Source organism: Tamandua tetradactyla, chromosome 1 (genome assembly GCF_023851605.1).
Source record: "Tamandua tetradactyla isolate mTamTet1 chromosome 1, mTamTet1.pri, whole genome shotgun sequence".
Classification (NCBI taxonomy): Eukaryota; Metazoa; Chordata; class Mammalia; order Pilosa; family Myrmecophagidae; genus Tamandua; species Tamandua tetradactyla.
Genome location: NC_135327.1, coordinates 17,550,142 through 17,573,921, shown reverse-complemented (window position 1 = coordinate 17,573,921; position 23,780 = coordinate 17,550,142). Strand labels below are relative to the sequence as shown.

At 36.1% G+C, this 23,780-nt stretch overlaps 1 protein-coding gene across 5 annotated transcripts in view; it reads right to left on the bottom strand.

Moving 5' to 3' along the window:
• TRPC4AP (transient receptor potential cation channel subfamily C member 4 associated protein) overlaps window positions 1-23,780 on the bottom strand; it is a 166,294-nt gene that overhangs the window by 68,088 nt on the left and 74,426 nt on the right. For all 5 annotated transcript variants that reach the window (XM_077170594.1, XM_077170558.1, XM_077170579.1 and 2 more), the window contains one exon: window positions 10,856-11,063. In XM_077170594.1, coding sequence (XP_077026709.1) covers window positions 10,856-11,063 — 208 coding nt within the window. The remainder of the gene's footprint in view (window positions 1-10,855; window positions 11,064-23,780) is intronic.

Below are 23,780 nucleotides of genomic sequence, written 5' to 3'. Positions count from 1 at the left end.
AACTGATCCCTTTATCAGTATATAATTACTGTCTTTCCCCCTCTTTATAGGTTTTGACTTAAACCCTATTTTATCCAATATTAGTATAACTACTTGCATGGTATAATTTTTTTCTATCTTTCCACTTTCAATCTACTCATGTCTGAATTTAAATTGAGTCTCTTACAGAAAGGATATAATTAGATCATGTTCTTTAATCTACTTTGCCAATTTCTGCCTTTTGAATGGAGAGTTTAATTCACTTATATTACAGTAATTACTGATAATGTAGGATTTTCTTCTGCCATTTTGCTATTTAGTCTTTGGAAGTTTTACGTCTTTTTATCCCCTCAATTCTTTCATTAATGCCTACTTTCATATTTATTTGAATTTTTTCATATTGTACCGTATCAAATCCATTCTCATTTCTACCGCAAAATATTTTACATATATTTTCATTTGGTTACAATGGGGTACAAATTTTAGACTAAATATATAACATTCATATATGGTTTGATACCAACTTTTAGTAGCATACACATATACTTGTCCTAATTCCCTCTGTCTCCCCACAATTTTCTTTGTACTTGTTACCACTAATAGCTTTGTACACTGTACAACCAAAAACTTAGATTTATTAATTTTATGCATTTGCATTTTAGCACCTGTAGGAAGTAAGAAGTGGAGCTACATACTAACTAATAAAATAAAAATACTGGCATTTATAATCACACAAATGGTTACCTCTACCACATGTCTTTATTTCTTTATGTTGCTTTGAACCACTGTCTAACATCCTTTCTTTTCAGTCTGAAGAACTACCTTTAGTATTGCTTGGAATTAGGACAAGTATATGTGCATGCTACTAAAAGTTGGTATCAAACCATATATGAATGTTATATATTTAGTCTAAAATTTGTACCCCATTGTAACCAAATGAAAATATATGTAAAATATTTTGAGGTAGAAATGAGAATGGATTTGATATGGTACAATATGAAAAAAATCAAATAAATATGAAAGTAGGTCAGGTGGTGATGAATTCTCTCAGATTTTGTTTATCAGAAAATGTCTTAATCTCTCCTTCATAAAATTGGAAAGAAGGTCTCACCTTCCCTAGGTTGAATTCTTGATATTCTCACAAGCAGTGTGGACAACCAAAGCTATAGGCTAAGCCCCCAGTCTTGGGGTTTGTTCATATGAAACTTAACCCCACAAAGGATAGGTCAAGCCTATTTACAATTTAGGCCTAAGAGTCACCCCCGAGAGAGCCTCTTTTGTTGCTCAGATGTGGCCTCTCTCTCCAGCCAACACAACAAGCAAACTCGCCACCCTCCCCCTGCCTACGTGGAACATGACTCCCAGGGGTGTGGACCTTCCTGGCAACATGGGACAGAAATTCTAGAATGAGCTCAGACCCAGCATCAAGGATTGAGAAAATCCTCTCGACCGAAAGGGGGAAGAGTGAAATGAGACAAAGTGTCAATGGCTGAGAGAGACCAAACAGAGTCAAGAGGTTATCCTGGAGGATATTTTTACGCATTAAGTAGATATCACCTTGTTATTCAAGATGTAATGGAGAGGCTGGAGGGAACTGCCTGAAAATGTAGAGCTGTGTTCCAGTAGCCATGTTTATTGATGATGATTGATAATGATATAGTTTTCACAATGTGACTGTGTGATTGTGGAAACCTTGTGTCTGATGCTCCTTTTATCTACCTTGTCAACAGACGAGTAGAACATATGGAATAAAAATAAATAATAGGGGAACAAATGTTAAAATAATTTAGTTTGAAATGCTAGTGATAAATGAAAGTGGGGGGTAAGGGGTACGGTATGTATAATCTTTTTTTTTCTGTTTTCGTTTTATTTCTTTTCCTGTTGTCTCTTTATTTCTTTTTCTGAATTGATGCAAATGTTCTAAGAAATGATGAATATGCAACTATGCGATGATATTGTGAATCACCGATTATATATGTAGAATGGAATGATCATGTTAATGTTTTAGTTCATTTGTTGTTAAATTTTTTTAATTAATAAATTAAAAAAATTGAAAGAAAAAAAAAGAATGTTTCACCAGATATAAAACGTTTGGTTGTCAATTATTTTCTTTTGGAACACGCTGTATTTCAACCCATTGTCTTCTTCCCTACATGATTTCTGATAAGAAATCAGCACTAACTCTAGATACTCCCTTGTACACAACACACTGTTTTCAGAATTCTCTCCTTTTTCTTTGCATTTTACACTTGATAATTATGTGAAGGGGCATATTTTTCTAAGTTTATCCTGTTTGTTGTCCTCTGGGCTTCTTTCTTCATCTTCTGGGAATCCCATAATGCATATATTGATATATACCGATATGCTTGATGTTATCTCAGAGGACTCTGAGGCTATTTTTAGTTTTTATAACTCTTTTTCTCTCTCTCTCTTTAGCCTAGCTTATTTATGCTGTCTGGTCTTCAAGTTCACTGATTCTTCTTTCTGCCAGCATCAGTATACTAGTGAAATCCTCCTGGAAAATTTTCATTTCAATATTGTGGTCTTCAACTTCAGTTGAAGTTCTGTTTGGTTCCTTTTAAAAATTTCTATTTCTTTATTGAGATTCTCATATTGATCATACATTCTTTTCCTGATATCCTTCAGTGCTTCTCTAAATTTTCCTTCATTTCCTTGAGCATGTAGAAGATGATTTTCTTAAAGGCCTTTTCTGGAATGTCTACAGCCTGGACTTCCTCATGGATGTTTTTTGGATTTTACTTCTCCCTCTGGATGAGCCACTATATCCTGTTTCTTTATTTTTCTGGTAATCTTTTGCTGTACACTGTATATTTTAATATTTTAAAATGTTAACTCTGGGATTGTGCTGGTTTGAAATGATGTTTGTAACCTAGAAAAACCATGTTTTAATCCTAATCCCACTTTGTAAAGGCAGCCATTTCTTCTAATCCCTATTCAGTACAGTATGTTTGAAACTGTAATGAGATCACCTCCCTAGAGATGTGATTTAATCAAGAGTGGTTGTTAAACTCGTTTGGGTAGAGGCGTGTCTCCACCCATTTGGGTGGGTCTTGATTAGTTTCTGAAGTCCTATAAAAGAGGAAACATTTTGGAGAATGAGAGATTCAGAGAGAGCAAAGCACAATGACATAGCCACGAGAAGCAGAGTCCATCAGTCAGCGACCTTTGGGGATGAAGAAGGCAAATGCCTCCCGGGGAGCTTCATGAAACCTAAGCCAGGAGAAGAAGCTAGCAGATGATGCTGTGTTCACCATGTGCCCCTCCAGATGACAGAGGACCCCTGACCGTGTTCACTGTGTGCCCTTCCAGATGAGAGAGAAACTCTGATTGTGTTCGCCATGTGCCGTTCTACTTGAGAGAGAAATCCTGAACTTCATCAGCCTTCTTGAACCAAGGTATCTTTCCATGGATGCCTTAGATTGGACATTTCTATAGACTTGTTTTAATCGGGACATTTTCTTGGCCTGAAAACTGTAAACTAGCAACTTATTAAATTTCCCTTTTTAAAAGCCATTCTGTTTCTGCTATATTGCATTCCGGCAGCTAGCAAGCTAGAACAGGGATGTATTCCCTGAGATGTTCGTTTCCCGAATTTGTAATCAGCTTGTGTTATGACAGATTTTCTTCAGCACTAGGAGCTAACAAAACCAAGCAGACCTTAGCTCAAGGACTGGTGGTCTGGGAAGGCTAGTAACTGGTATCTGCTGGTCCTTGTTCCCGGTTCCATTGCTTCCAGCGTCTGAAGCCAGTGGCTTCTTCTCTAAGCATCTGTGGGCCTTCACTTAGCTGCTCTAGAACAAAACTCTGGGTCTCAACTCTTAGCTGAGTATCTGCCAGGGCTGAAGATTTCTTCTCTTCAGTTTCTGGTTATTTCTGTATCAATCTCCAAACATCTACATTGGCTCTGCCTGTCATCTTTGTTCTCTCCAAAATGTTTCCTCTTTTAAGTTAAGGGGAGGTTTAGATTTCTTATTTGGTGAGGGTGTGTTTACTGGTTATCTTTCTCTTGGGAACAATGAAATTATCTAAAATTAAGAGTGTTGACGGACTGTGGACTTTGAGCATTATAGATGATGCCTAATGAATGCAGGTAGCTGAAAGATGCACTGAGTAGATTGGTGAAAGATAGTGCATACATATGATCGAATACTGTGCTCCTACAAAAAAAGAATGAAGTCGTGAGGCATGGAACGATGTGAATGAACCAGTGGGACATTTGGTGAGGCAAAATAAGCCAGAAACGAAAGAATAATTATTGTATGGTCTCCTTTAGAAAATACTTATAAGAAAACAGGGGCCTAGATTGCAAGCTCTTAGAGCAGACACATTTAGCCCAGAGTGGTAATTATTATCTCTGGATTTTGAGAGGCTGTTTTATATATCTATTAACCTGGTATTTAGAGATAAGAAAGAAGTCAATCAAGTCAGGATTAAAGTAATTCAGAACACAGGGGTAAGGAAGACATTGTCTATACTTTAGAATCACACCTACTCTTTGAGACCAAAGGAAGAATGGTTTATTTCGTCTGGAACCTAAATTTTCTGAGGCACATAATCTAACTCAACCTATCTGGATAGTTCATTTGAACAACTGAAACACAGGGAGCCCAGAATAAGAATGAGGGCTTTTACTTCTGTATAGTTTAAATTAATGCCTGGATATATCCTAGAATATAGTAAGCAGATAATCAAAAGTATTGGCAAAGTCCCTTCAGGGATGGGAGAAAAAATACGGAACTATTAAACTTTATCATCAGGGAATACCTGATACTATGTTAAACATCAGGGACACCCAAATCAATAGGCCAAGCACTTGATCTTAAGGTTTGCTCTTGTGAAGCTTATGTATGTAGCCTAATAAAGGTATGCCTAAGAGTTACTTCTGGAGTACCTCTTTTGTTGCTCAGATGTGCCTCACTTTCTCTAAGCCCAACTCTGTAAAGTGAAACCATTACCCTCCCCCCCTTAATGGGGCGTAACATCTAGGGGTGAAAGTCCCCCTCGCAGTATGGGAGATGACTCCCAGGGATGAATCTGGCCCTGTCACCATGGAATCAACAATTTCTTCCTGACCAAAAGGGGGAAAAGAAGTGAAACTAATAAAGTAGCAGTGGAAGAGAGAGAGTTCACATAGAGTTGAGAGGCTACTATGGAGGTTGCTCTTAGGTAAACTTCAGTTAGACACTGCTACCTATCATAACCTGCCAAACCCCAACCACGACCATTCCAGCCAATCCTAAAAGAACACCTAGGACAACATATAAGATTCCACAACCTCCAGATGGGTCCCTGGTCCAGATAATCCTGAAACCAAAAGGGCCCAGCCTCTCCAGAACTCAGATAATTCCACGTCCCTACCCCATAAAAGTGACAGATCCTTCCAACCTGAAAAGGTTAGAACGACCATAGCCCAAATACCCCTAAAGAGAGGGAAAGAAAGATCGAAGGTGTTGGCGGAGTTATACAGAGAAGACAGGATTTAACAAATGAATAGGAATGCTAAATCATTAAACTGATATCTCTTTTAGTCTCCAGTATCTTAGAGCAAATAGAAGTAAAAACTTAAAATTGTGGAACTGTAACCCATGTCAAACTCTGAAACATGTTTTACAACTAATTGTGGTGCTGTGCTTTGAAATTTATTGATTTTCTTGTATAAATGTTACTTTTCACAAAAAAGAAAGAAAAGTTGATTGTGATGATAAAAAAATATTTAAGCCTTCTAGCCTCCTATATTCTGGAGCAGCTAGAAGGAAAAAATGTGAGGGGATGGTAACGTAGCCCATGACAAACTCTGGGATCTGTCCTATAACTACTTGTTGAAGAGTACTTTGAAAACTATGGCTTTTTTATTTCTTTGCTTTGTATATATGTTATACTATACAATAAAAAAGTTAAAAAAAAAAAAGTATTGGCAAAGTCCTTTGAGGGATGGCAGGGAAAAAAAGGAACTATTAAACTTCATCAGGGAATCCCCTGATACCGTGTCAAACGTTAGAGACACCCAAATCAACAGGCCAAGCCCTTGATCTTCAGGCTTACTCTAGTGAAGCTTACGTATATAGTAGAGAAGCTTAGCTTCCTCTAGGGTATGCCTAAGAGTTACTTCTGGAATAGCTCTGTTGTTGCTCAACTGTGGCCTCACCCTCTCTAAGCCCAACTCTGTAAATGAAATCACTGCCCTACCCCCTACGTGGACATGACATCCAGAGGTGAAAGTCCCCTAGGAGGCACTGTGGGATCAACAATGTCATCCTGACCAAAAGTGGGAAAAGAAGTGAAACTAATAAAATATCAGTGACTAAGAGAGTTCAAATAGAGTCAAGAGGCTACGCTGGAGGTCCCCTCTTACGCAAGCTTTAGTAAGACACTGCAATCTATCATAACCTGCCAAACCCCAACCAGGACCATTCCAGCTAATCCTAAAGAACACCTAAGGCAATACATAATATTCTACAAAGGTTCCATGCATTAGAGTAACTTTCCTGAAACCTACAACCTTCCACATGGGTTGCTGGACCAGATAAGTCCTGAAACCTAGAGGGCCCAGTCTCTCCAGATCATCAGCTAGTTCCATCTCCCTACTCCATATTATTGACAGCCCTTTCAACATGAAAAATTAAAATGGCCATAGCCCAAATCCCTAAAGAGTGGGGCAGACAGATCAAAGGTGATGGTGGATTTATACAGAAAAGATAGGATTTAATGAATATGAGTATGACTGCTGAATCATTAAGTTGATATCTCTTTTAGTCTTCAGTATCTTAGAGCAGCTAGAAGTAAAAACCTAAAATTGTGGAATTGTAACCCATGTCAAACTCGGAAATATGTTCTACAACTAATTGTGGTGCTGTGCTTTGAAATTTATTGGTTTTTTTTTTTTTTTTGTATATATGTTACTCTTCACAAAAAAGAAAAATGAAGTCGATTGTGATAATAAATATTTATGCCTTCTAGCCTCCTACATTCTGGAGCAGCTAGAAGGAAAAATCTGAGAGGACAGTATGGTAGCTAATGACAAACTCTGGGATCTGTTCTGCAACTACTTGTTGAAGAGTGCTCTGAAAATTAATGCTTTTTTCTTTCTTTGCTTTATATATATATTATACAATAAGAAAAGTTTTTTTTAAAGTTTCCTCTTTTAAAGGACTCCAATAAACTAATCAAGACCCACCTGGAATGGGTGGAGTCACATCTCCATATAATCAAAAGGCCACCCCACACTGGGCACACCATGTCTCTGTGGATATAATATAATCAAGAGTTCCTGTCCTACAATACTGAATCAGGCTTAAAAGAAATGGCTGACCCCCACAAGATTGGATCAGGATTAAAACATGGCTTTTCTGGGTTTCGCCCCTCTATCTTTTCCCTTTTTCACCTTCTAATTTCAGTCACTAGTATTTATGTTAGCATTAATATTTACATTACATGAGCTCTGATATTTAATTAATAGCTTCAAGGTATATCCTTAATCTCAGTGTATATCTATGAGGTAATAAGTGAATTTATTCTCCTTTCCAATTACTGTAACTCATCTCATTTTCTGTTGCGCATATTATTTCTACATTGGCGGAGCACATGATATTTAAATATATTTGTGTCCATCTTATCTCCACGTTTTGGATCTAGCTGTACAAATAAATATATTCCTGTATTTCATGCTTTATCCTAGACATGTCAAAATTTGCCCATCATTATGATCATTCTCAAGTAGATTCATGAAAAAAGAACTTATAGGACAATATTCCTAAGATTCTTAACATGTTTACAAATATTTGCTCATGGCCTTTATACATGAAGACAGTTTAAAGTTCTGGTTCATGTTTTAGTTCCTTGAGTATATTAAAAATATTCTTCCAGTGAGGTCATCAACATGGCAACAAAGACATCCCCTGGAAACATCTCCCCTCAGAAACAACTAATAAATGGATAAATCCCATTGGTCTGGATGTTGGGAATACAATAGAGAAGGATTCTAGAGAAGGATTCCACATATGCTGAACCTTTGTAGTTCTCCATTCCCAGCCATCACCTATCTGCTATTAATGTTTAATGATTTCTGCACAGTACTGCAGGAATGCTTGCTCCCATTAGGACTTATCCTCTTTCATGTTAAATGATAATGTATGTCAAGAACTGTACTACCACTGTTAAGACTCTAATTCATTTTTCCTAAAGCTCTATCTCATTCTTTTCAACTATTCAACAACTATACAAACCACCAGCTAAATATTTATAACTTTAGAAGTATAATAGAATATAGATATTGAGTATGTGTTCATGAAATTACTTTTTTCCCTAATGACAGCAGACAATATTTTAAATTAGAATATAATTAAATACAGCATAATTTAAAGATAATGTAAATTATACAGTGAATCATGAATATAAGGGTACTTTTTTTATACGTTTAATAACTGAGTGAATTCCTCAAAATAATCTCACCTTATACATGCTGATTCACTTCAGCTATAAAACCATTTCTTTATATTTATTGTTTTGCTTTTAATTCTCTCTAGTCCAAATTCTACTTCAAATATTATTTAATTGTTGCTTAATCTCATCTTTATCCCCCTTTGTATCCATAATCGTTCTTTTAGCACACAGACGGCATTCTACAAAACTTTGCTTTGCAATACCATCTCTAGCTCTTACAGTTCAGAGTCACGCTGGGGAAAAAAAATAGATGAGATACACACAAACACCCATACACATTTAAACATACATGTAGTCATTCACACATACATACGTATCTGCACATCAGTTATAGAGCAATTAGGGTGAACTAAATATTTCAATTTGCAAACATAGCAAATTTCTCCCCAGCTTTCTATAATTATTTCATTTGCATGCTAAACTGCTTCTTAACCTTTTTTTTAATTGAGCACTGAATAGAAATTGATATTTCCTTAACCTGTTTCTAGCATGTTCCTTTTTGGTGAGTTTTTCCTTCCTTTTTAAACATAGGGATCTGTTGTTCATAAAGCTTTTTCCTTTGTTCTCTTGGAAATGAGGGCATCATAAAAAACTTGGACAGGATTTTAAAATGCCAGCAATTTTAATCTAGCAGTGTCAAAACCCAGGTATTTTTGGCACAGTTTGCTACCATGTAGTCCCATGGGTTTTGAGTCCAGACAAAAGTGTGAATCTTTGTGATTTTTTAAATGACTGTTACAGGAAAGTTTGTTTTTTTCCTTTGAATTTGGTGGGGAGTATTCTGTTGGGGAGATCTGCCCTGGTATTTAATACTTATTGTGGGAAATGTAACCACAAAAGCATAGAGCATGTGAAGTGTGACATAAATAAAACATAAGCCTAAAAAAAGAAAAAAGAACTGTATTAACTTGTTAAATCTTCACAGCAGTTCTATGAGGCTATATGTTCTCTAATTTACAGATGAGGCATTTGAGACAAGATAAAGTCTGAGGGTATATTTAATAAGTTTCATAGCGGTCAAGATCGAGGGCTCAGCCTATTGAATTGGTTATGCCCACTGCTTGCAAGAATATCAGGAATTTCCCAGATGAGGAAGTTTGATATGTCTTCCTTTCTTTCTTGTTTACCAAGGGGACTTTGCAAGTACTTTTTTATTCTATGTCCAAATTATTCTGGGATGTATCAGGGCATCAGACTAATCTGAACAAACCAACAAGATCTCATGCCCTATTCAAGATCCTATGTAATTATAGTGTCCATACAATATATGTGCTACCCAAAATGGAATGTTAGTGATATGCTTTTGCATCAACAATACTTCTAGCATACTAACAATACTATTAGTTTCCAAGAACTAGCTCTTAAATACATAAATGTTTTAGTTCAAATATCAATCATCTACAGTTTCATGGTCAAAACAGATGTGTTCCTAATTTACTCCCAAAAGTGCTTAGGCAAGGATATTTTATCAACAAAACAAAGTTCTTTTGCTACTGAAAAAGTAATGGTGGGGGTGGGGGGTAAATGGGTCAGAACAGCATGTGTTAAAAAAAAAAGTATTAAAATAGTCAAAGTGGTTCTAAAAATCAAACAATGTATACAAATATACCCTAAGATGTCCTACTCCCACTACTTATACCATCTACTCAGTTACCAACCACTGCCTAACAGGTATAACATTTTAGGTTTCATGTGCATCCTTGGGAGTTTCTTTGTGTATACTGCAAATAAGCAAACATGAACGTATGTTCTTATCTTTCCCTCTTTTTTTTCCTCCTTTCCCTCTTTTTCTTTCTTTCTTTTTTTTTTGCATGGGCAAACACCAGGAATCGAACCCGGGTCTCTGGCATGGCAGGCAAGAACTGTGCCTACTGAGCCACAGTGACCCGCCCTCTCCCTTCCCTCTTAATACAAAAGATATCCATTATACATACTGTTCTGTATTTTCTTCTTTAACATTAACATATCTTAGAAATCTTTTCATATTGGCACAGAGATCTTTATTCCTTTTTAAAAGCTACATAATTTTCTATTATATAAATACTTTATACTTTAAGTAGTCTCTTGATGAATGTTTGGGTTATTTTCAGCCTTTGTTGTTACAATGAAAAACCCTGCATATACATCACTTATATAGCATAAAGTTCAGAAAGGATTTAGTGATTAGAAGGTATATGCATTTGTAATTCTGATAAACAATGATTCTTAACTTTTTTGAGGTTCTGGACCTCTTTGAGAATCTGATAAAAACTGTGGACGTAGCCCCCGAAAATAATGAAAAGATAAGCATTTGACAAATTTACATATTCTAAACCTTCCTATGGACCAATCTCTACAGATACTGAAAGAGCTGGATTACTTCAGGAAGATATCTCAGTGATATAATCTCAAAGTTCTGAAAACTTGGAGACTTTACCTTGGTTGATTTCAGCTGCAGAAGGCCCCAAACTCAAGCTCTTCTTCTGCTGAGCATTTTTGGCAAGAAGTGTGTGCTTGTCATCATTCCCTGTATCCATCTCTGAAATGGTGACAGCCAGAATCCGGCAGAAATTAGCAAGTTGCTGCTGATCAAAATTGGATACTAATGAACTCAGATTGGGAACTTCATCTAGTCGGATCATTTCCTACAAAAGACACAAATAACATAATTCTCATGCTCAGGTCATTCAAGAAACTGAGCGTGCCTATCTTTTGCATTCTCCTAAAAGTGGGGCCTGGTAGTCAAACCCTCTAGGTTCAAATTCCATCTCTGCAATTTGCTGCTATGTGAAGTATACCTCTTAGTCTTGGCTCATTTGTGAAATGGGACTAAGGATAGCACCTACCTTGTACGACTGGTCTGAGGATTAATCCTTTGAGCACCACTGTCCCTCACTTTCAACCTTTGCTAAGATGACTCAGTTTGCCTACTGAAAAAAAAAAAGAAATGCCTTCCACTTAAGTTTTACCTAATTACAAATGGCCATTTTTGCTACAGGTTTTTTCTGTAAGTAATAAAATATTTCAAATATAGCTGAAGGCTCCTGTATGCATCTCTACCCAATCACATTCCCTTCTCTCCTCTATCTTGAACTTTTACATTCTCATATGTGGCTTTATACTTATGACTATTTCCATACAAAATATACAGTATTGTCCTGAACACTTTAGATTAATGTAAAACAGTATACTGTAAGTGCTGGTTTGAATTTGTTATGTACCCCAGAAAAGCCATGTTTTAATCATGACTCAATCTTGTAGGGGCAGCCATTTCTTTTAATCCTGATTAAATATTGTAGTTTGGAATCTTTTGATTAGATTTTCTCCAGGGAGATATGATACACCCAAATGTGGGTATTAACTTTCTTTAAAAATTTTTTAATTGCACAATATAACATATATACAAAGTGAAGAAAGAAAAAAGCAATAATTTTCAAAAAACTCTTCAACAAGTAGTTACAGGATAGATCCGAGTCTGTCAAGGGCTACCATTCCATCATCTCAGATTTTTCCTTCTAGCTGCTCCAGAACACTGGAGACTAGGAGGAATATATATATATTTTTTTTTTCATCACAACCCTCAGCCACTGATAGCTTATTTGTTACATTTCTTGCCCCACTTTTGGTCAGGATGGAATTGTCATCTCCCACGCCACCAGGGAGACCTACACCTTTGGATGTCATGTCCCATGCAGGGGTGAGGGCTTAGAGAGAGTGAGGCTACACGTGAGCACAAAAGTGGTCCTCCAGAAGTAACTCTTAGGCAAACCTATAGTAGGCTAACCTCTGCTACATACATACACTTCACAAGAGTTAAGACTCATGGTCAAGGGCTTGGCCTACTGATTTGGTATGCTTAATGTCAGACACGATATCAGTGGTTTCCCTGGTGGCAAAGTTTAATAATTCCCTATTTTTTCTCCCATCCCCAAGGGACTTTGCCAATACTTTTTGATTATCTGCCTAATATATTCTGGGATGTAGTCAGGCATTACATTAAGCTACACAGATTAAAGGTCCTCATTCTTATTCTGGGCTCTCTGTGTTTCAATTGTTTAAATGAGCTATACCGATAGGTTGAGCTGGATTATGTGCTACAGAAAATTTAGGTTCTGGACAAAATAAACCTTTCTTCCTTTGGTCTCAAACAGTAGGTGAGGTTCTAAATATATAGATAATGTCTTCCTTACCTCTGTGTTCTTTAAACCTTAATCCTGACCTGACTAGTTCGTTCTTATCTCTAAATATCAGGTTATACAAATATAAACAGCTTCCCAAAATCCAGAAATAATATGTACCATTCCAGATTAAATGTGACTGCTGTAAGAACTTACAATCTAGGTTGGTATTAACTTTTAATTAGATGGAGGTATGACTTCACCCATTCCAGGTAGGTCTTGATTGGTTTACAGAGGTTTATTTATTGGTTATAAAAGAGGAAACATTTTGGAGAAACCTCAGGAAGGACAGAGCCTACAGAAATGCCAGAGCTGACAAAAAATGACAGAAGCCTGAGACCACTGCCCTTCCCCCTACATGGGACATGACATCTAAGGGTAAAAGTCCCCCTCGCAGTATGAGAGATGAATCTGGCCCTGGAACTGTGGAATCAACAACTCCTTCCTGACCAAAAGGGGGGAAAAGAAGTGAAACTAATAAAGTAGCAATAGAAGTAAGTTCAAATCTCTCAGCCACTGATAGCTTATTTGCTACACTTCTTTCTCCTCTTTTGGTCAGGATGAAATTGTCATTTTCCATGTGGCACAAAAGAGGTCCTCCAGAAGTAACTCTTAGGCATACCTATAGAACAGAGATAAGGATGTCTGGAGATGCTTAGAGCCCAGCAGACATTGCCATGAGATGTCAAGCAAGGCAGAACCAGGAGAGTCAAGGAAAGCCAAGAGATGAAAGTCAGGCTCAGAGAAGCAAAGTGAGGAACTTCCACACAGACAGAAAATGAAAGCAATGGAGCCCAGGAGCAAGGGACCAGCAGACGTCAACCATGTGACTTCCCAGCTGACAGAGGCCTTCCAGACATATCAGCTTTCCTTGGGTTAAGGTAATCACTTGATGGTGCCTTAATTTGGACACTATGACTTCCTTAGAAGTGTAAAGTTGTAACTTATTAAATTCCCCTTTTAAAAGCTGTTCTAGTTCTGATAAATCACATTCCAGTAGCGAGCAAACTAACACACTGTATTAATCATTCGGTAACTGACTTCTGATTAAATATCAGGTATATCTACATTAATGCAAGTAGCTCTAATTCATTCATTCTTCACCATTTTTCTCCATAATTTATTCATGATTTACAAATATTTTTAGGTGACATATCTTTTCACTATCAAACAATATTGCAATGAACATTCCTGTTACGTCTCCTTGTGAACATGTACATATGACCATTTATCTAGAGTAAGTGACAGCAGACATTCTTGTAATTTTCCAGACTTTTATAGAAATATTTTCAAAGTTTCAACATTATATTTAATGTCTGCTACAATTTTAAGAGGTATCCTATTGCAAGCTAAGAAATTTCTTTTCTAATCTTTGCTTTCATCATGAATGAGTATGAATTTTATGAAATACCTTTTCTCATTTGCTTATATTTTCATTTTCCCTCATTAAGATGTGGAAATGTCATATACTACATCAGCTTTTCTGTTTTTGAACCATTTTTATATTCCTCAGGTCCCTGCTATCTTTTACCCTGCTAATATACTTAACTTCCACTAGACTGAGTATTTCTGTCAGTGCACACATCTGGCCTTGTAACTACCTATTCCTGAATCTATTTCACAATTAATTTGGATCTACCTTGAGGGAGGAGCCTGTCTTACCTTCTCTCCAGAACCAAAAGACATATAACCTGAATAAATCAATAAATGTGCACTGAATAAGTGAAATTTCCTAGAAGCCCTCATGAATCCAACTCTCCTTTATTTTTGGTGATGGAAGAGTTTGTTGTAGAGGGAAGGTTCTTCCAACTTTGCTGCTTCTTCCCCAGGACACAACAAATGTTAGCTAGTAATAGAAATTGTGACTTTCAGCTCATCAATTCCTCTAATCCTCTCTAACTCAATGTATGAGTGCCAAACCAGGGCCGACAACTCCCCAAAACCATTTCTTCTGTTGTTTTTATTTTATTTTATTTATTTATTTTTTTGTATGAGCAGGCACCAGGAATCAAACCTGGGTCTCTGGCACGGCTAGTGAGAACTCGGACTGCTGAGCCACCATGACCCACCCAATTTTAATTTTTGATACATGCAACATGTTATGATGCGCAACAAAATAGCTGTGCATGCCTTCCCTATAACATCTCCCTGCCTCTGTCAGAGATAACCACTGTTCTGAATTTTATTATTGCTTTGCCATTAAAATAAAAAGCTTTATCATCTTTGTGATTTGGTTTTGCTTATTTTTGAGCTTTATAAAAATGATATGCTTGTCCATAATTTAAAACTTTCACTTCTGTTTAAGACTAAAGGGAGAGATGTTTATTTGGTGCAAAATTTATATTTTGGGTAGTGTATTTCCTAATTTAACTTGTATGGTCAGTATAGCTGAACATCATTAAGTACACGGAATCTTGAATAGGGCATGAGATTGTGTTGGTTTGTCCAAGTTAGGGTGATCCCCTGATAAATACTAGAGCAATTTCGACAGTGAATAAAGAAAGTATTTGCAAAGTCCCCTTCGGGGAATGGGAAGAAAGGGAGAAATACTCAACTTCCCTATTTGGAGAATTTTTGATACTCTTGCAATCAGTGGGAACAACCAAATCAATAGGTCAATCCCTTGATCTTGGGGTTTGCCCATATGAAACTTATTCCTGCAAAGGATAGGCTAAGCCTACTTAAAATTAGGCCTTAAAAAAAACATTAGGCCTAAGAGTCACCCTCAGGGAACCTCTTTTGTTGCTTATATGTGGCCTTTCTCTCTAAGCCAACACCGGAAGTGGACTCACTGCCTTCCCACTACGTGGGACATGATTCCAAGGGGTGTAAATCTTTCTGGCAACGCAGGACACAAACCCTGGGATGAAAGGTTATCCTGGAGGTTACTGTTATACATTATATACATTATATAGACATAGATATATATAGATATCCCACTTTTAGATTAGTTTATGGTGTATCAGAGAGGCTAGAGAGAAGTACCTGAAACTGCAGAGTTATGTTCCAATAGCCTTGTTTCTTGAACATGATGATACAATGATACAGCTTTTACAACGTGACTGTGTGATTGTGAAAACATTGTGTCTGATGCTTCTTTTATCTAGGATATGGACAGATGGATAAAAAAATAAACAAATGGGGGAACAAAGGTTAAAATAAATTGGGTAGATGGAATGCTGGTGGTCAATGAGAGGGAGGGGTGGAGGAGTATGGTATGTATGAGTTTCTTCTTTTTTCTGGAGTGATGCAAATGTTCTAAAAAATTATCATGGTGATGAATACACAAATATGTGATAATATTGTGAGCCACTGATTGTACACCAGGTATGGAATGTTTGTATGTTAAGAATGTTTGTATGCTTGTATATTAAGCTTTATTAATAAAATAAAATTAAAAAGTGATTTATTGTATACAGTCTTCTGCAGCTGGCTTCTATCAATAATACTTTCCATCATCAGTCATGATGTTGCTAATAGCAACAGTTCATTAATTTTCACTATCTTATAATACTGCATTATGTGACAAGAGTACATTTATCCATTCTTTTATTGATGGATCAAAAAAATTGGTTTCAGGTTTTTTGCTCTGAAACAATGAGCATGAAGATGAAGAATATGTTTGCTGGCGTGATGTCATCAACACGGTGATGTAAACAGGTACTGGAAATCACTCCCCAGAGATTCAAAGGAGAAAAGGACAATTCTCACTTGTTCAGAACTCTGAGTTCTGAAGGATCTCAGAACTTTGTAGGGGAAGTGTTGCTGGTTTGAAAGGAGGTATGCCCCCTAGAAAAGCCATGTTTTAATCAAAATCCCATTTCATAAAGTTAGACTAGAATAATCCTAATTCAATACTGTATGTTTGAAACTAATCAGATCGTCTCCCTGGATGATGTGATTTAGTCAAGAGTGGCTGTTAAACTGGATTAGGTGATGACATGTCTCCACCCATGTCATCACATTTCTGTGGGGATAACCTAATTAAGTTTCCAAACTGTAGTACTGAATAGGGATTAGAAGAAACGATTGCTCTCACAAGACTGGTTAGGATCAAAACATGGTTTTTCTAGGGTACATAAATCCTTCCTAACTGGCACAGGCTGCCTGCCATGTGTTTAAAAAGCCAACATAGTAAAAAAGACTAGACTTTTTAAACAGTAGAGAAAGTTACTGTCATGATCAGGTTCATGTGTCAACTTGGCCAGGTGGTTTGGGCAAGTGCTGGCCTGTCTGTTGCTATGAGGACATTTCACAGAATTATATCATGATCACATTGACTGCATCCACAGCTGATTCCATTTGTAATGAGCCAAGGGGAGTGTCTTCTGCAATGAGTGATGCTTTATCTAATTATTGGAGGCCTTTTAAGGAGGATTCAGAAGAGACAGGCTCTCTTTCTGCTTCGGCCAGCGAGCTCCTGTATGGAGTTTATCTAGACCCTCTACCGGAGTCCTCAGTTTCACGGCCTGCCCTACATAAAGATTTTGGACTTTATGTTCCCACAGTTATATGAGAAACTTTTATAAATTTTATATTTACAGATATTTCCTATTGATTCTGTTTCTCTAGAGAACCCCAACTAATACAGCTACTACTTAAATATTACTAAACCTTGTTCAAACCACTTTAGCATGTCTGAACAAAAAAATGCCACTAAAGAATGAATGCTTGTACTATCATTTAAATGTCAACTTAAAAACTCTAAAATTTAATAAACAATAAAATCAGATTAAATTCGGAGTAATCTTCTGAAAAATCTCCTATTGAAATTTTTACAGCAAGAGAATCAACGCTACCCTAACCTTTATTTAAGATCTACGAGTTCATGAGTTAAGCATTCAAATTAGTTTTATGTAATAAATCAAAAAGGAATTTTGCATGGTTCCCTATGCTTCACTTTAAAAATTATTTTTTTGGGCCTTCACTTATAGGAAATAAAACTTAGAAGGTTAAACATTTCTATTAGATTAAAATGAATTAAAATAAAATAATACTAAGTTACGAACTGTCGTTACATTTAAAAATCTAAGTTTCTAAAAATTTTATTTTTCTGTATAAAAATGATCAGGTTCACATTAACTGCCAGCCAAACTTCATGTTTATAAGACTAAATATTCTTCATTGAAGAGATCACAAGAAATGTTTTCCATGATCTTATTTTTAAAATTTGAATATTAATAATGACTCTAAATAAAAATTCACAAATGGAGGCTGAAATTCTGTCAACTTTCAGCCCAACACAACTTAAATTCACAATTATGCATAAATAATTCAAAATTAAAGTTTACAATCAAAATGTCAAATCATAAGTACTACATCACCACAAAATGTCAAATCATAACTACTACATCACTACTGATGGGTTCCACTAGACTTTCAATCAATCACAGGAGATGTGCACATTTGTTAGACTGTTGAGAAAAGTAGAGCTATCTAAGCTATAAATAAGAAATAGATAAATATGAACACGGCAATGGCAAAGCATTAGGGTCTTTTAAAAAATGAATAAGATGTTAAGTAAACACATGATAGATTTCTCTTAAGCCACTTTCCACTTTCCACAACCTTTCCTGTGGCTCAACCACACCCCTACCAGGGAGAGTCTGCTGAAGTTTAAGGTTCTGTATCACTTTATGCTGGTGGGACCCACAGGCAGACAAGTGCCACATACCAGGCAGTATAGGAAAAACACCAAGTCTAGAGGCTTCATAGGAAAGTCTGTCAACCTGCTGGGTCTCACCCTCAAGGAAAACTGAGACAGGTGACTCTTTCCTCCTGAGAGGAAGTGACTCTGGTCAGGGAAAATCTGACTAGCATCTACAATACCTAAGAAGACTCTCCTAAGGGGGAAAAAAACAAACAAAAGGCATCATACAGGCACAGGAAGACACAAGAAAACAAGAACTGAACAATTCTGATCTAAACAAAACCAGGATAATGTGAACTGAATGTCAAAAAACAGACAGACAACAAAGTCATCCAGCAAGAAAATCCTAGGTAAGAAACTGAAAACAATCTCCAAAAAAACCTAATTAAGGAAATTAAAAGTCTAGACGCTAGCAAAAAATAATGAATCATACTAGTAAAACTGAAGATATGGCCCAGTCAAAGGAACAAACCAACAATTCAAATGTGATACAGGAGTTGAAACAATTAACTCAGGATGTTCGAACAGACATGGAAAAATCTCACCAACAAACAAATCAATGAATTGAGGGAGGATATAAAGAAGGCAAGGACAAACAAAAAGAAGAAATTGAAAGATGGAAAAAATAAATCATAGAATTTATGGGAATGAAAGGCACAGAAGAGATGAAAAAAATGATGGAAACCTACAATGTTAGATTTCAACACGGAGAAGACAGGATTAGTGAACTGGAGGACAGGACATCTGAAATCTGACAAGCAAAAGAAAGTATAGGGAAAAGAACGGAAAAATATGAGCAGACACTCAGGGAACTGCATGACAACATGAAGCACATGAATATACGCATTGCTGATGTCCCAGGAGGAGAAGAGAAGGGAAAAGGAGGAGAAAAACTAATGGAGGAAAATATCACTGAAAATTTCCCAACTCTTACGAAAGGCTTAAAATTACAGATCCAAGAAGTGCAGAGTACCCCAAACAAAATAGATCCAAACAGACACTCTCCAAGACACTAATCAGAACGTCAGATGTCAAAGAGAAAGAGAATTTTGAAAGCAGCAAGAGAAAAGCAATCCATCACATACAAGGGAAGCCTAAGACTATGTGTAGATTTCTCATCAGAAATCATGGAGGTGAGAACACAGTGGTGTGATATATTTAAGATACGAAAAGAGAAAAATTGCCAACCAAGAATTCTATATCCAGCAAAACTGTTCCTCAAAAATGAGAAGATTAAAACATTTTCAGACAAAAAACCACTGAGAGAATTTGTGACTAAACCAGCTCTGCAAGAAATATTAAAGGGAGCACTAGAGACACATAGGAAAAGACAGGAGAGAGATGTGTGGAGAAGAGTGTAAAAATGAAGACTATCAGTAAAGGTAAAAAGAAGGAAAATTAGAAATAACATATAAAATCCAAAAGGCAAAATGGTAGAAGAAAGTTCTGCCCATACAGTAATAACACTAAATGTTAATGGATAAAATTCCCCAATCAAAGGACACAGACTGGCAGAATGAATTTAAAAACTGGACCCATCTATTTGCTGTCTACAGGAGAGATATTTTAGACCAAAGGATAAATACTGCCCATACATTAATAACACTAAATGTTAATGGATAAAATTCCCCAATCAAAGGACACAGACTGGCAGAATGAATTTAAAAACTGGACCCATCTATTTGCTGTCTACAGGAGAGATATTTTAGACCAAAGGATAAATACAGGTTGAAAGTGACAGGTTGGGAAAAGATATCTCATACAAACAACAATCAGAAAAGAGCAGGAGTAGCTATACTGATATTCAACAAATTAGACTTCAAATATAGAACAATTAAAAGAGACAAAGAAGGACACTGTGTATTAGTAAAGGAGCAATTCAACAACAAGACATAACAATCATAAATATTTATGTCCTGAGCCAGAGTGCTCTAAAATACAAGAGGTAAACACTGAAAAGAGAAATAAACACATTTACCATAATAGTTGAAGACTTCAATTTACTATTCTCATCAACAGACAGAACATTTAGGCAGAGGATCAATTAAGAAACAGAATTTGAATAATTTGAACTAGATTTAACAGACATTTATAGAATATTACACCCCACAAGAGCAGGAGGCACTTTTTTCTGAAGTACTCATAGATCATTCTCAAGGATAGACCATATGCTGGGTCACAAAGCAAGTCTCAATAAATTTAAAACATTGAAATCATACAAAACACTTTTCTCAGATCATAAAGGAATGAAGCTGAAAATCAATAATAGACAGAGCGCCAGAAAATTCACAAATATATGGAGGCTCAGCAACACAGTCTTAAACAACTAGGGGGTCAAGGAAGAAACTACAAGAGAAATCAGTAAACATCTCAAGGCAAATGAAAATGAAAACACAACATATCAAAATTTATGGGATGCAGTAAAGGTAGTACTAAGAGGGAAATTTATTGCCCTAAATGCCTATATCAAAAAAGAAGAAGGAGCAAAAATCGAGGAATTAACTGTCCACTTGAAAGAACTAGAGCAAACTAACCCCAAAACAAGCAAAAAGGAAAGAAATACAAAGATTAGAGCAGAAATAAATGATATTGAGAACATGAAAACAATTGAGAAAATCAACAAAACCAGAGTCAGTTTTATAAGAAAATCAGTAAGATTGATGGACCTTTAGCAACTCTGAGAAAAGAAGAGAGAGGTTGCAAATAAATAAAATCAGAACCGGAAGAGAAGACACAACCACGGACCTCACAGAAATAAAGGTGGTTATGATAGGATAGTAGGAACAACTTTATGCTATTAAACCAGACAATGTAGATGAAATGTACAACTTCCTAGAAAGGAATGAACAACCAACATGGACTCGAGAAGAAATAGATGACCTCAACAAAGAAATCACACGTAAAGAAACTGAATTGCTCATTAAGACACTCCCTAAAAAGAAAAGTCCAGGACCAGATTGCTTCACATGTGAATTCTATGGAACATTAAAGAAAGAATTAGAACAAATCCCACTCAAACTCTTCAAAAAAACTGAAGAAGAGGGATGGCTACCTAATTCATTCTATGAAGTCAACATCACCCTCATACCAAAACCAGACAAAGATATTACAAGAAAAGAAAATTACGAATAATCTCTCTATAGAATAGAGATGTGAAAATCCTCAACAAAATTCTTGCAAATCAAATCCAACAGCATATTAAAAGAATTATACACCATGACCAAGTAGGATTCATCCCAGGTATGCAAGGATGACAACATAAGAAAATCAATTAATGCTATATACCATATCAACAACTCAAAGCAGAAAAAACACATGATCATCTCGATTGATGCAGAAAAAGCATTTGACAAAATTCAACATCCTTTCCTGTAGAAAACACTTCAAAGGATAGGAATAGAAGGGAACATCCTCAACATGATAAAAGGGAATATATGAAAAATCATCTAACATCATCCTCAATGGGGAAAAACTGAAAACCTTCCCCCTAAGATCAGGAACAAGACAAGGATTTTTCCACTATCACCACTAGTGATAGTGTTCACATTCAACATTGTGTTGGAAGTTCTAGCCAGAGCAATAAGACAACAAAAAGGAATATAAAGCATCCAAATTGGAAAGGAAGAAGTAAAACTCTCACTGTTTGCAGATGATATGATACTACATGTCGAAAACCCTGAAAAATCCACAGCAAAACTACCAGAGCTAATAAATGAGTACAGCAAAGTGGCAGATTACAAAATCAACACTCAAAAATCTGTACTGCTTCTATATACTAGTAATCAACAATCTGAGGGGGAAATCATGAAAAAAATTCCATTTACAATTGCAACCAAAAGAATAAAATATTTAGGAATAAATTTATCTAAAGAGACAGAAGACCTATAGAGAAAACCATAACAAATTGTTAAAAAAAAAAGAAAAAGAAAGAAATCACAGAAGACCTAAATAAATGGAAGGGCATACCGTGTTCATGGACTGGAAGGCTAAATACAGTTAAGATGTCAATTATACCTAAAATGATTTACAGATTTTAATTTACAATTAAAATCCCAAAAACTTACTTCTCAGAAACAGGAAAACCCAATAACCAAATTTATGTGGCAGGGCAGGGTGCCCCCAATACCTAAAAGTATCCTGAGAAAGAAAAATGAAGTCGTAGGTGTCACGCTACCTGACTTTGAGGTGTGTTACAAAGCTACAGAAGTCAAAACAGCATGGTACAGGCATAAAGATAGATATACTGACCAATGGAATCGAACAGAGTATTCAGATATAGACCCTTTCATCTATGGACAATCGATCTTTGATAAGGCAGTCAAGCCAATTCACCTGGGACCAACAGTCTCTTCAATAAATAGCGCCTAGCGAACTGGATATCCACACGCAAAAGAATGAAAGAGGATCTATTATCTCACACCTTATATAAAAATTAACTCAAAATGGAGTCCAGCCAAAAACTAAAGGACAAATACTGTATGGTCCCACTGATGTGAACGGACATTTGAGAATAAACTTGAAATATGTCATTGGTAACAGAGTCCAGCAGGAGTTAGAAACAGGGTAAGATAATGGATAATTGGAGTGGAAGGGATACAGACTGTGCAACAGGACTAGATACAAAAACTCAAAAATGGACAGCACAATAATACCTAATTGTAAAGTAATCATGTTAAAACACTGAATGAAGCTGCATATGAGCTATAGGGTTTTTTTTTTACTATTATTACTACTTTTATTTCTTTTCTCTATATTAATATTTTATATCTTTTTCTGTTGTGTTGCTAGTTCCTCTAAACCGGTGCAAATGTACTAAGAAACGATGATCATGCATCTATGTGATGATGTTAAGAATTGCTGAGTGCATATGTAGAACGGTATGATTTCTAAATGTTGTTAATTTCTTTTTTTTTCTTTCTTTCCGTTAATAAAAAAATTTAAAAAAAATAAAAATAAATTAACTTAAAATGGATAAAAAATCTAAATATTAGATATAAGACCAAAAAATGTTAGAATAAAATTTAGGGAAATATCTTATAAACCTTATAATAGGAGGCAGTTTCCTAGACCTTACACCCAAAGCACAAGCATTGAAGAAAGAAAGAAAGAAAGAAATTGGAACTCCTAAAAATTAAACACTTTTGTGCATCAAAGAGCTTTGTCAAGAAATTTAAAGACAGCCTACACAATGGGAGACAATATTTGGAAATGATGTATCAGATAAAGGTCTAGTATCCAGAATATATAAAGAGACTGCTCAAGTCAACAACAAAAACACAGACAACCCAATTACAAAATGGGCAAAAGACTTGAACAGACACTTCTCAGAAGAGGAAATACAAATGGCCAAAAGGCACATGAAAAGATGCTCAACTTCCCCAACTATTAGAGAAATGCAAATCAAAACCACAATGAGATATCATCTCACACCCAACAGAATGGCCATTATCAATAAAACAGAAAACAACAAGTGCTGGAGAGTACAAGGAGAAAGAGGCACATTTATCCACTGTTGGTGGGAATGTCAAATGGTA